This window comes from Trichomycterus rosablanca, chromosome 25, assembly GCF_030014385.1.
Source record: "Trichomycterus rosablanca isolate fTriRos1 chromosome 25, fTriRos1.hap1, whole genome shotgun sequence".
Taxonomy (NCBI): Eukaryota; Metazoa; Chordata; class Actinopteri; order Siluriformes; family Trichomycteridae; genus Trichomycterus; species Trichomycterus rosablanca.
In genome coordinates this window covers 4,603,706-4,617,749 of record NC_086012.1, presented here as the reverse complement: position 1 = coordinate 4,617,749, position 14,044 = coordinate 4,603,706, and the positions used below count along the sequence as shown (strand labels likewise).

Below are 14,044 nucleotides of genomic sequence, written 5' to 3'. Positions count from 1 at the left end.
CACCACCACGGAGACCACTGAACGGATATAGCTGGCCGTGTCTGAGGGAGGGCAGACTGAATGGAGGTACTTGTTGCCTGACTGACTGGCCCAGGCACTAGAAGAAATGCTGGTGGTATCCAGAGAACATAGTGTTGTTCTCTGCACCTTGACTTTGTGTGAATCCCCCCAGTTGGAGGAGGTACGTCATGGAAAATGTCATACATGGAGCATGATCATAATATCAATGACATCAATTATCACAGACTTACATGCTGTCCAGGCAGTCTGGAGGCTGTTTGAGGCGGTTGCCCTGTCTCAGGTAGTCGTAGATCTCACTGTTTTCCACACCGGGGTATGGAGTCTGACCACGCGTAGCAATCTCCCACATGGTGACGCCAAAGGACCACTGAGAAAACATGAGACATCAGTGGTTTAAAGACATGCACAAGTAGTGCATATAACCAGCCTGGAGAGTAGTCCAGGCTGGTTATATGACATATGGGCAGTGGTAGCTCAATGGCACAGGACTAGTAATCAGAAAGTTGCTGGTTCAAGCCCCGAATCAACTGCTTGCAATGAATACAGTCACAATTGTAAGTCACAATTGTAAGATAAAAGCATCTGCTAAATGCCAAAAATGTAAACCTGGGTTTAGGCAGTTTATCCCACATTTCATGTCTTTATAGATCTTGCTTTGTATAATATAATATCATTTACTTTATACACCTGAAACATCTAAGCCCAATGACGTGGAGGGGTCTCCACATGCTTCTAGACATATAAGGTATTTCATAAACTCCAGGCATATACAGATTATACACAACTCACATAAACACACGCCAGACACTTACCACATCACTCTTGGTGGTGTAAACTCGGTCTGCCAGGCTTTCTATCGCAATCCATTTGACGGGCATCTTCGAGATGCGCCCCTGTCGGTAATAATCTCCGTTGTAAATTTTCTTCGAGAGCCCAAAGTCGGCAACGCACACATTCATGTTCTCATTTAACCTGTAAAACGAGACACAGTAATGGAAGTCGGTTGGGTGGAAACCTTTATAATAAACAAATACATTCAAATAATACCTGTTATATAAAAGCTGATTCCAAAAAGCTGGTACAGTACATACAGTGTATCACAAAAGTGAGTACACCCCTCACATTTCTGCAAATATTTCATTATATCTTTTCATGGGACAACACTATAGACATGAAACTTGGATATAACTTAGAGTAGTCAGTGTACAACTTGTTTAGCAGTGTAGATTTACTGTCTTCTGAAAATAACTCAACACACAGCCATTAATGTCTAAATAGCTGGCAACATAAGTGAGTACACCCCACAGTGAACATGTCCAAATTGTGCCCAAAGTGTCAATATTTTGTGTGACCACCATTATTATCCAGCACTGCCTTAACCCTCCTGGGCATGGAATTCACCAAAGCTGCACAGGTTGCTACTGGAATCCTCTTCCACTCCTCCATGATGACATCACGGAGCTGGTGGATGTTAGACACCTTGAACTCCTCCACCTTCCACTTGAGGATGCGCCACAGGTGCTCAATTGGGTTTAGTCCATCACCTTTACCTTCAGCTTCCTCAGCAAGGCAGTTGTCATCTTGGAGGTTGTGTTTGGGGTCGTTATCCTGTTGGAAAACTGCCATGAGGCCCAGTTTTCGAAGGGAGGGGATCATGCTCTGATTCAGAATGTCACAGTACATGTTGGAATTCATGTTTCCCTCAATGAACTGCAGCTCCCCAGTGCCAGCAACACTCATGCAGCCCAAGACCATGATGCTACCACCACCATGCTTGACTGTAGGCAAGATACAGTTGTCTTGGTACTTCTCACCAGGGCGCCGCCACACATGCTGGACACCATCTGAGCCAAACAAGTTTATCTTGGTCTCGTCAGACCACAGGGCATTCCAGTAATCCATGTTCTTGGACTGCTTGTCTTCAGCAAACTGTTTGCGGGCTTTCTTGTGCGTCAGCTTCCTTCTGGGATGACGACCATGCAGACCGAGTTGATGCAGTGTGCGGCGTATGGTCTGAGCACTGACAGGCTGACCTCCCACGTCTTCAACCTCTGCAGCAATGCTGGCAGCACTCATGTGTCTATTTTTTAAAGCCAACCTCTGGATATGACGCCGAACACGTGGACTCAACTTCTTTGGTCGACCCTGGCGAAGCCTGTTCCGAGTGGAACCTGTCCTGGAAAACCGCTGTATGACCTTGGCCACCATGCTGTAGCTCAGTTTCAGGGTGTTAGCAATCTTCTTATAGCCCAGGCCATCTTTGTGGAGAGCAACAATTATATTTCTCACATCCTCAGAGAGTTCTTTGCCATGAGGTGCCATGTTGAATATCCAGTGGCCAGTATGAGAGAATTGTACCCAAAACACCAAATTTAACAGCCCTGCTCCCCATTTACACCTGGGACCTTGACACATGACACCAGGGAGGGACAACGACACATTTGGGCACAATTTGGACATGTTCACTGTGGGGTGTACTCACTTATGTTGCAGCTATTTAGACATTAATGGCTGTGTGTTGAGTTATTTTCAGAAGACAGTAAATCTACACTGCTATACAAGCTGTACACTGACTACTCTAAGTTATATCCAAGTTTCATGTCTATAGTGTTGTCCCATGAAAAGATATAATGAAATATTTGCAGAAATGTGAGGGGTGTACTCACTTTTGTGATACACTGTACATGCATGTTTTTATGGGTATTTATTTTAATTCCAAACATGTTCCAAAAAACAGGGGACAGGCAATGCAAGACTAGAGAGGCATAGTTGTTTATGAGCATGGATGGGTCAAGGTCGAGGCACAATTGCAAGGAATCTAAGGATTTTACCATCTACAGTATATGACATTATTAAAAGATTTAGAGAAGACAACAACAATTAATGCTCCTGACATTTGATCCATAAGTCGACACCTTATTAAAACCCAACACACCTCTGTAATAAAAAACACACATGAATTTGCTTGCCTGCGGTCACATGGCAACATTACATTTTGGCTTTAGCTGCATCCGGAATCGCATACTTCCATACTCAATAGTACGCGAAATAAGTACGCGAGAGCGGTTAGTGTGTCCGAATACATAGTATACATAAAAAGGTACGCGAGAAGTACCCGGATGACCTACTTCTTGCGCAGCCATCTTTGAGTATGCAAATGATGCACACTTGCGGTCCGCTAATGTATCCCATAATGCAACTGGAGCTGCGTAGGCATTCGAGGCGGAATAAGAAACAAGAAAGATAGCGGAAAACGGAGAGCCCTCTGTTTACAAGTAAGTAAGATAAATAAAATTAAAATTTTAAAGACGAATAAATAACAAAAAGACGATAAATATCCAAAATTTTGGCGAGTGGGGTTTGTAATGAGTCTGTAACTATGGTGATATTACGTCATCACGTCATCACTTGACGTTGGTAAGATGGCGGATGTAGTACGTAGCGGTGTTGTGTGCATACTGCATACTTCTGTACTGAAAGTATGTACTTCTTTACCGGCCAAGTAGTGCATACTTCCTCCAATCTAGTACGTACTCCGGACGCAGCTAACGTTATGCCTTATACGTCGTTCTGCTTAAATTCAACCTGTTGTCCCCATTAGTAGACACTATTGTCTGCCATCTAGTGGTAGCATCTAGTTTGCCATCTAGTTTTAATGTTGTTAACTTAACCTCTTGAGACCCTGTGGTCACATATGGGGACATTACATGTTGGCTTTGTTATGCCTTATACTGCATTCTGCTTATCTTAAACCTTATGTTCCCATGACACTTTTGTCTGCCATCCAGTTGTAGCAAATGTACTAGATGATAAATACGGTAAAAACAAGTTGGAAAAGAATTTGCACATCATTGCAGCCTGTTTCTATTACAGTCCCAACTTTTTTGGAACTGGGTTGTACAATGTCTGTATTAGGTTTGTTTGTATATTGAACTCACATGCAATTGCGAGCAGCCAGGTCTCTGTGGATGAAGCTCTTGCTGCTCAGGTACTCCATTCCTCGAGCAATATCGGTCATAAACTTCACCAGCATCTGAGATGGCAGGTACTGCAAAACATAGTAAAAAATTTGGGTGAAAACAGGACTGACTGAAACATCATGTGTGTACTTCAGAGGGCGCCACAGTACTTCAAAAAAAGGCAGTTCTGAAAATTTGGTTTCATATTTTCCAGAGACTTTTGGTCCAAAAATAAGCGTACTCCCTGACTCATGAAGGGAGGGATGGAAGCCATGGGTCCAATGTAAACAATTCTGATTAAACTGCAGCTTTCAAAATACACTCTCTGGTCAGAAGTATGTGGACACCTGACCATAAGCTGGTTGCTTGTCATATTCTAAAACCATAGCAATCAACCTTTGGTGTCCCTTTCGCAGCCATCAGCGTCAACTGCTGGTGTCAAACTCTAGTTTCTGGCCATTTGACCACAGTCAGTTATTGTGCACCCACAAAGTTCATCAGTATAACAGCTGTAGCTCATAAAATGACCAATGAACTTATGTACAGGGTATTTGTACCTAGCAAAGTGACAGGTGAGTGGATATCTGCTAGATGGAGCCGAGACTCACCACAGGAGAATCTCCGAGTCTGGAGTAGAGCAGGTAGCTGTGCAGGTCGCCATGTTTCATGTAGGGTAGGATGACCACAGGAGATGGAAATCCTTCACTCTCTACAGTCTGCAAACACACCCCTGTAACAAAAATATACAATTATAATTAAGTAAAATGGTCTTAATTTTGTCATTTTTGTTACACAAGGTTCAAAAAATGTTTCGGCTTTTTTACTTGTTGCTTTTGTGTGATTTTAGTTTTTTTTGTTCGCTGAAAAAAACATAAACTTTAGGGTTTTTTTCTTTTTTTTCTTTAATTTTACAAGTAGAAATTATGTGGACATAAGCTGAACGTTTTAAACTATGTCTAGTCTCTTGTAAATAATAATCTTAATATGGCCAATGCTTGTTGGACATCACATTTCAAAACTTTTGTCATTAATATAGTCCCTCCCTCTACCTGTGTGGGAATTTGTGCTTATTTTATTAAGGGACATTTTGTGATATCGGGCACTGATGCTGGAAGGCTTGGCTTGAGATCGTCCCTCCACTCCATCAATAAGGTGTTTAATGGGGTTGAGGTCAGGGCTTTTTGAAGAAGATGGAATTTCTCCATGCCAACTTGTCCAGCCTTGTCTTTAAGGACCTAGCTTTGGGTCCATGCACAGTCTTGCTGAAACAAAAAAAAAAAGTCCTTTCCCAAACGTATATAATATGTTTATAATAAAAGGGATGTTTACATAATTTTGGCCAAATGTGCAGCTTTACTTGCTGGACTGTGCAGCTTTAGATCTTGCTGACCACTAACATGAGTGCCAGAAGCTTTGACTTTTATTAACTAGTTATTTGTGGGTTTGAAAAAGCAAAAAATAGTTGTTTGGTCAACAACTGAACCAAATCTGGTATGCGGACCAGAATGATCCACTGTGGTGACCCCTAATTATGGGAGCAGTAAAAAAAAAAAAAAAAATGAATGTGGGTAATCAACACACCAACTGATCAGGTGTGTTTAAGCGTGAAAATGACCAAACATTGCTGGACACTGGCCCTCCAGGCTCAAAGTGGTATACCCTTGGTGCTAAACTTAAGGATCGCCTGTTCTTACCCAGTAATCTCATGACGTTCTGATGATCAAACTCCTTCATACACGCAGCTTCTCTCAGGAAGTCCTCCATCTCAGTACGTGTGCAGATAGCAACTAAATAAGTAAACAAGAAGCAAAGAAATTAGGATGGTGTTTATTTTTTTACATTTGCTCCCATTGTTTTATGTTTAGCTGCGTTGACTTACTCTTCATGGTCTTCACCGCCACCTTCAGCACAGAGTCCTCCTGAGTCAGCGAGCCTTCCATGACGGAGCCGAACTCCCCTGCAGACGCACACATGTTAATTTCGTGTTCGTGTCAATTTGCTGGAATGAAGTACGACAACAAGCAAAGCCACTTGTATGATGAACGCTCACCTTCTCCGAGGGTTTTCCCCAACGTTAGCTTATGTCGGTCCACCATTACGTCTTGAAGCTTCTGTTTAAGCTCGTCGCTGATGCCCAGCGAATTCACTGCGAACGAAAACACACAGCGATGAGACTCTTAATACTCTACTACAGATTCACAGAGAGCTTTTATTATGTTTTATAAACATTCACCAACCAAAGGGACTGCTGGGATTCGAACCCAGGATCTCCTGTTTAACCAACTAAGCCACAGCGCCATAAAGTATGCTAGGTGAATACCAATGAGGTCCATAGTTCAGCGCTGTTATTGGCATGTCTGGCTACTGTCTGAAAGAAGAGGGATGCCCGGTACAGCCTAGCCATTGGGTTGAGTAGGCACTCCCAGTGTTGGTTCCAAACCTGGGTTAAAAAATAGTAGGGTTGCCGCTCAGGTGGCGCAGCGGTAAAGTACGCTAGTGCACCAGAGTTGGGTTTCTGGATACATCGTATCGAAACTCAGCTCTACCTTTCCGACTGGGTTTGGCGGCAGTATGAACAACGTTTGGCTGTTGTTCAGGGGCTTAAGGGTAGAGTCGGAGCATAGGTCCTCATAACTGGTACAACCCTGCTGGTTGGCTGACGGCGCCTGCACAGGGCTCAGGAATAACATTGAGGGGGGTGTGACCCTCCATGCGCAGTGTCTCTCGGTGTATGAACTCGGCTCGTGCAGGTGTAAAATACAAGTCTGTACTGATTGCGTGCCGGAGGTGGAGCAAGTCAGTTGAGTGGCGTCCTCAGTCGGCGGCAAAGGGTCGAACCAGTATAGAGGACATAATCAGGGTAATTGGACATGACTAGAATAGGGATAAAAATTGGGGGGAAAAAAGTGGGAAAAAATAGATAATTAAAAAATACAAAAATAAATAGTAGGGTTGACAGTAAGGGCATCCAGCCTAAAAATGTTTCCAAGATCTGCTGTGGCGACCCCTAAATATGAAAGCTTCCGGAAAAAAAAAATGGATATACTATATGGCCAAAAGAATGTAGACACTTGATCGTTAGCTTGTTGGACATTCTGCTTCAACCAAGTACCAGTAAGAGCTCGGACTGCTGACTTGAGCCCACATCCACAGGGGTCCAGGGGTTGAATCCCCAGCGGTGCTATTGACCTGTCATTCATCTATAAAAAGGCATGATTTACTTTATGTAGGATGTCTGAGTGGGAATGGCAAAGCTACTGTGATAAACTGGCATCCTGTTCGGGGTGTGTTACGGCATTGCGCCCATTGATTCTGGGGAAGCTAGTCCACGTGCCATGTGGTGATCTGTCTCTCCTTGATCAGACCGGGAGATCTGGCCGTGATCGAGGGAGGGAAGGTGGGACAGGGGTCACCTTCCGTTGCTACTGTGATATACAACATGCTCTCTCCTGGACGGGTCCGGGTGTCTGCTCGTGTTGCATTGAACTTATATGATACGGCTCAGTGTGGGAACCCAAAACTGCCAGGTGATGAGAAGCGGCAGCAGGTTTGACGCATGTTGGAGGGGTCATGTGGTGATCTGGCTCTTTCACAAGGGTTGTGCAAGCAGCAGTAATTCACAGTCAGGAACTGGGAGATAAGGAGGGAAGAAATCCTGAAAACCCTCCAACATAAAGCATAGCTATCATACCGTACCAAGAACTTGACATTCGATGTTTTAAAAGACCCTGGAGTTGCTGAAACAATGAGAAGCAATTTGACAACAACAACTACCATTTTTCCAGAAGGATCCTGCACTTGAGACTTGCGTCACTTTATGAAATACCGGTCAGCCTCTAAATATTAGAAAAATTATTGGTTTGTTTACTTATTACCAGCTACAAACCATCTGATCTGCTCAGGGTGACGCACAGCACGTCTGTAAATCTCTTAGCGTAATAATTTGACCCAAATGAGAGCCGGGAACATAATTCTTCTTGAGCTATCTTTTTGGGGCCAGAACGTAGGCTATACTAGGGAACATCTGGTGTGTGTGTGTGTGTGTGTGTGTGTGTTGTGATCATCTGGTGTTATTCTACAGCTGTGAGCTCACTGTCAACCCAGTGGCTTAAACACAAGAATGTTCTCAGTCCTCAAACATGCATGCGTGTGTGTGTGTGTGTGTGTGTGTGTGTGTGTGTGTGTGCAAGCAGGTGGATAGACCCGGAATTTGCAGAGAAACACGCCTATCCCTCAACCCCCCGAAATTCAGTTTCTCGTTCTTCCTCTGTCACTATGTCGTACGGGGCGAGTTGAGACATCAGTGATGGCAACACGACGAGACCTGAATGTACGAGCGTGTACCGACACACTGAAATGTGACACCGTGTGTGTGTGTGTGTGTGTGTTTGAGTGTGTTTATGTGCCACTAATTCCTATCCTAAATCCTTGCTAAGTGCACACATAGCAAGCATTTTCTCTATCTCGGATTCCACATAATTCTATCCTGAGCACTACAAATCATAACCACACATTGTTTCACACTTAAAACCTAGAACCTTATGGTTCCTTGGCTTCCTTGTTCCTTGTTTCTGTAACATGGGTGATGCAAAGGGAATTGTTGCAACTGTGCATAATAAATCTGGAACTTGGGTTCAAGCTGGGATTCTAATTCTGCTACAGATTATAAATCCGAGTCTGAGATTCTAACATTGGGTTGGCAGAGCTGACATGCTAGCTTACCACCACAGATATCATTTTTCCACCAAAAGAACTCTGGTTCTTGAACCGGTTCCGTTCAGGCTTCTTCGAACCTTGGTTCTTTATAGAGAACCAACCCACGTTTCCACCATGGCATTCAACTCAACACTGACAGGTGATGAGAAGTGGCCTTGGCCCTGAGGTAATTCACCTTATGAGTTCGATGTCTTATTAGAATCCTCTCTACTAGGCAGCAAGGCAGCTCGCTGGTAGCGCTTTTCCACCAAAATAACTCTGGTTCTTGAACCGGTTCCGTTCAGGCTTCTTCGAACCTTGGTTCTTTTAAGAGAACCGGCCCTCGTTTCCACCAATTTTTGGGAGCCAAGGATGCATCATCAACGGTCTGTGTTGTGCAATGGAAGTAAAGAGTAGTAACAAGGTGACGACGTATATTGCTGCTCACGCCTCCTCCGACCCGCACGCAGCCCTTTGCGGAACTCTTTTTCACCCATGCATTCTACACATGTGCCTCTCAGGGTCCTTACACAGCGTTTGAAGACCCCACCCACATAGAAACGTGTCTGCTGCAGGCACGGCCAAGTGGCAACAGTGAGTTTCGAACCGAGGACTTCAGAATCTCTGCACCGGTGTGTTAGCAGAATATCCCGCTGCACCACCTGGGCGCCCACCTGCGAGCATCTGTGCTGCCGTTACAGATGTTCATTTTATGCAAAAACATCAATCAACTATTGGTGATGAGTAAGTAGAAGGGCAGTTTCGCATCAATGGTAAAGGACTATGAGAGTACAAGCTCTTGAGTCTGTTGAGTCTCTTCCAACACTCAACAGACTTGATAGACAGTTGGCCACATCTAGGTGAGGGAAGGTTGGATGAGATGAGATGAGATAGGATGGGTTGGACTGGTTTCTCCTAATTGCCTCTGCAAACTTGCAATCTCTGCTGTCTGGTTAAGGCACCAGGAGGATTCACATAGAGCATAGCGTGACTCTTCATCGCTCTCTGTGAGAATCCAGCTTGAGTGGCGGGGAACCCAACACTGGCAGGTGGTGAGAAGTGTTCGCAGATTGGACACAGATTCACACAGGAATTGGAAATGACTAAATTAGAGAAAGTTCTAAGGTAAGTCAGACACTGAAAGTCGTTCATTAAGCAGAAACATTTTGGCTTGAGGGGCACTGATGAACTAAGCCTGTCAGGGCTGTAATGTATAGTGCTGTGCTGAGGGCAGTTCCTGCTGTTCCTGCAGTTCAGTTTACATCATGTTCAGACAGGTTCCTGACCTGGGTCCAAACAAAATTCTGACAGTAAACCTGGGGTCTGTCTGAAAACCTAGTGAGCTGCCATGCTGCCTACTGCCTACCTATGCAGCTGCCTCAGTACACATGATTCTAATAAGGAGCTCAGACTGAGCAGAGACTCACGTGTGGCTTCGGTGGTGCGTCGGCTGTAGGTGCGACGGGCTCGATACCGGACCACCAGCTCACCGCTTTCCATCATGGGCTCAAACGCCTCACTACGAAAACACACATGCAGAATTATTAAATACAGCAGGGTGTCTAATAACACTACTGTTCTAATTATAACAGTCATATAAGCATATATGCCATATGGCCAAAAGTATGTGGACACTCCTTCTAATTAATAGCCAGACCGGTTGCTGAAAGATGTACCAAGTCCACATACTTTTGGCCATATGGTGTATGTTTTTAAATCTTTAGGAACCACTTCATTTGAATAATGCTTATGGTGGGTACATAGGGCGCCAATCCATTTTCCATCATGCACTCAACCACTAACTTTCTTATTCACAGCTAGGTGTGGTTTAGAGTAGCCAGTCTACCAACCGGCATGTCATTGGTAGTTAGGTTTTCTCTTTCTCTTCACCCTGAAATGGTTGTAAGGAGTGAACACCTGATTCTTGGGTGCTAGATGTATTAGACTAGTAATCAGAAGGTCACTGGTTTAAGCGCCACCACTGCCAGGTTGCTCCTGTTGGGCCCTTGAGCTTAAACTGTACAACGTATGAATGCTTCAACGAACCGATCATCACTCACCCGAACCGTGTCTCTTTCCGTCTCAGTTTTGCCATGTAAATGGCCATGAACACTGCCAGCGATATGGCTACCCCTATCGCCATGACGACGTACCACCAGTGCCAAGAGAATACTGGAGAAGACATGCGACCTAGGACAGATGATATGATAGATTATAGAAGGGATGCGTCCAAAAGAAAACTAGGAAGGTAACAGTGGTACAATGTCAAAGTGGGTGGGTGCTAGTCCTTCTCACCCAACGTAGGGGTGATATCAGCTCCACTGACCATATAGGAGCACTCTGTTGTTCTACAATTACTGACTGTAGTCCATCTGTTTCTCTGCAGCTTTGTTAGCCCCCTTTCATACTGTTCTTAAATGGTCAAGACTCTCCCAGGACCACTACTGAGCAGGTATTATTTGGGTGATGGATCATACACTAACACACCACCACCATGTCATTGTCACTGCAGTGCTGAGAATGATCCACCAGCTGTGGTCCTCCTGACCATTGAATAACAGGGTGAAAGCAGGCTAAGAAGTGCTTCTATATGGTAAGTGGAGCTGATAAAACAGTGAGTGAGTATATACACACACACACTGGTTTGCTTGAACTCAAATTAGGAGTGGTGGTCAAGTACTTTTGGCAATATAGTGTAGAAAAATAGAAAAACCATCTGTTTAGGCAATTTGTGGTCAATAATTTGCTCATACATGACCTCAGTGTACAAGCTGGACTTCACTACAGGGCGTGTGCCTCCTATTTAATGTGCTTAACTCCTTAACGTATGCTGTAACTCATTTCTCACATTCTGTTTCCAATCTTGGACCCTCCTCCTATACCATGTTCCTTTCTGTGTCTCTTTCACTGCATGTCAGTGACACTTTTTTCCCTTTTCATGGCTTTTTTTCTTCAAGGCGGTGCTTATAGAGCTAACAGAGATGTTTCTGGTGCTAAATATTTATGACTCTTCCTCCCCCCTTTGCTTTCTTTTGTTCCCTTCTTGTCTTTTCTCTTGCTTCCTTTTTCAGAATGTTAAATAGAGAAGGAAGTGCCCCCCCCCCCCCCTTTCCCGTTCCGAAAGCAGAAGAAAGGAAAAAAAGTAGAAAATACCATTCATAATTCATAAAGACAGAACGTGTGTTTGTGTTACTCACTTGCAGATGGATCTCCAATGTCTAAAATAAATAATAAAAAAAAAGAAAATCATCACAATTGATGCATAAATGAGGGAAATATGATTCAAAACTGTTTAATCCATAAGCTCCCACTAGTTCTCCTACCTGCAGGGGTGAGGGAGAGTATTTGGATGGGAGTCCAGGGCCCTTGTCCGGCGCCTGTGTAGGCGCACAGCCTGAATGTGATGTTGGATAGCGGGACAGACAGGTTTACAGTGAGCTCTGTATCGTTAACCATGTCCAGCATGACCTGGAAAGCAAAAATTCAGGACACGTCTACTTAAAATAATGCCAAATTAATAAACCAACATTGGTGTGTTTACTCTTTAATACACGCACATACTGTATAAGCTACACCCACTGTACAGATGAACTTTGTGGGTATACATTTACTGACTGATGCTCTGTACACTTTGCCACCACAATCTACTCCACTTATCAAAAGGAAGCCCGATATGAGGGGATTCATCAGTTATTATTTAGATAGTGAACCATTTTTAGTGTAGTGGTGTACTCCTATGACCGTAAAGCATCAGGTGTAGTAGTGTTGTTGTTAATTTAAAACACCTTAGTGTCTAAATATAAAGGCAACAGCATAGCGCTAGTGTCTCACTGTACACCTAGTACAAGGTATGCAAGGTATGCGGGTGTACATCATAAACTCCTCCCAAAACAACATCCATGCTGGCCATGTGTGAAAGCCTCACCCCAACGGAAAACCATCTGGCACTTTCACCCACAAGGTAAATCCCCGTCCCCGTCCCACCAGGCCAGTTTAAAATACTCCCAAGTCTCTCAGCTCTTACCAGTTGAGTGTAGGCTGCAGATTTAAAGCCATAAATATCTCCATTATTGCTTGTGGTTTTAAAATAGAATGTCCAACAAGCAGACAACACGGTGAAGAAGGTCCTGGGTTCAATTCCCAGATGGAGCAGTTTGGGTTTCCTCCTCCCACAGTCCAAACACATGCACCCAGGTTAACAGGAGTAAAAAAGCACCTTTGGTTCTAAATTATGTTACCTGCTCCACATTCGGCGTTTTGTACTCGATCATGTATCCCTGCAGTTCTCCGTTGATTCTTCCATTTGGTTTATCCCAGCTAATCAGCACCTCTGTTCCATTTACCACAGCAGTGATGTTCACAGGAGCACCTTCTGGAACTAAACACACAAACGTATGAGTGTTGAAGTTGCGTCGCATACTCCATACTTTTCAGTTAGAGGAAAAATAACAAGGTTTTGGGGTTTCTTCTTGGCAAGAGGTGCTACTGATTAATGTCATGACCATAGAGAGAATCATGCTTTGGTGGGAACAGGGTGAACTACAGTAGCTCATCGGTTAGTAGGTTGCGATTACCAGCAGAAGAGGTGGCACCAGGATGCACCTCGGAATGTACAGAAGTTAACCAACCTGCTGGTTGCGTGTATATATATATATATATATATATATATATATATATATATATATATATATATACAGTATATATATATATATATATATATATATATATATATACTACAAAAGGTACAGTAGGTTGTTATTGAAGGGCCCTTGAGCAAGACCCATCAGTTCTGTCTAACAAAAGGTCTACAGAAAGCTCCCATTCCTGAACCTTCACCAAAACATCTGGTTGGCGCAGCAGCCTAAACACCTACTAAGATCTTGAACTTAGGAATTAGAATCCCAGCTCTGCTATCTGCTATGCTTCTGTATGACAGTTTGGGGAAGGCCCTTTCCTGTTTCAGCATGACCGTTAGACCCTGTACAAAGCAAGACAAGTTTGGTCCAAAGGCGCTCCAGAGGACTGCAAAGAGTCCTGACCTCAACCCCACCGAATGATTCTGGGATGAATTGGAATGTTGATTGTGAGCCACGCCTTCTGGTCCAACCTCACAGCATAACATTTTGTGGAAAGCCTCTATGGAAGTGTACTCATGGTCAGACTCGTGGTCGGGTGCATGCATACTTCTGGCCATACAGTCTATCAACTTTTCAATAAAGTTGTGGACGGAAGAGGACAGGCAGGAAGTTGTTTTGCCAGTGTGGAGTCTTCAGGGTGTGGGCGAGTCATGGATGGTTTGTGGTGGCACAGGAACTGAGAATGCAGAGAATGTAGATCTACTGGGCAGAAGTGGTCAGCGGTAAGGCAAA

General features: G+C 44.0%; 1 protein-coding gene across 1 annotated transcript in view; it reads right to left on the bottom strand.

Annotated features, from left to right (window-relative positions):
• LOC134302585 (tyrosine-protein kinase receptor UFO) overlaps positions 1 to 14,044 on the bottom strand; it is a 41,007-nt gene that overhangs the window by 4,023 nt on the left and 22,940 nt on the right. The window contains exons 8-19 of the mRNA XM_062987732.1: positions 12,914 to 13,053; positions 11,999 to 12,143; positions 11,873 to 11,893; positions 10,736 to 10,865; positions 10,103 to 10,194; positions 6,031 to 6,126; positions 5,860 to 5,937; positions 5,675 to 5,767; positions 4,589 to 4,710; positions 3,960 to 4,069; positions 834 to 993; positions 252 to 388 (exon numbers count right to left, since the gene is read on the bottom strand). Coding sequence (XP_062843802.1) covers positions 252 to 388; positions 834 to 993; positions 3,960 to 4,069; positions 4,589 to 4,710; positions 5,675 to 5,767; positions 5,860 to 5,937; positions 6,031 to 6,126; positions 10,103 to 10,194; positions 10,736 to 10,865; positions 11,873 to 11,893; positions 11,999 to 12,143; positions 12,914 to 13,053 — 1,324 coding nt within the window. The remainder of the gene's footprint in view (positions 1 to 251; positions 389 to 833; positions 994 to 3,959; positions 4,070 to 4,588; positions 4,711 to 5,674; positions 5,768 to 5,859; positions 5,938 to 6,030; positions 6,127 to 10,102; positions 10,195 to 10,735; positions 10,866 to 11,872; positions 11,894 to 11,998; positions 12,144 to 12,913; positions 13,054 to 14,044) is intronic.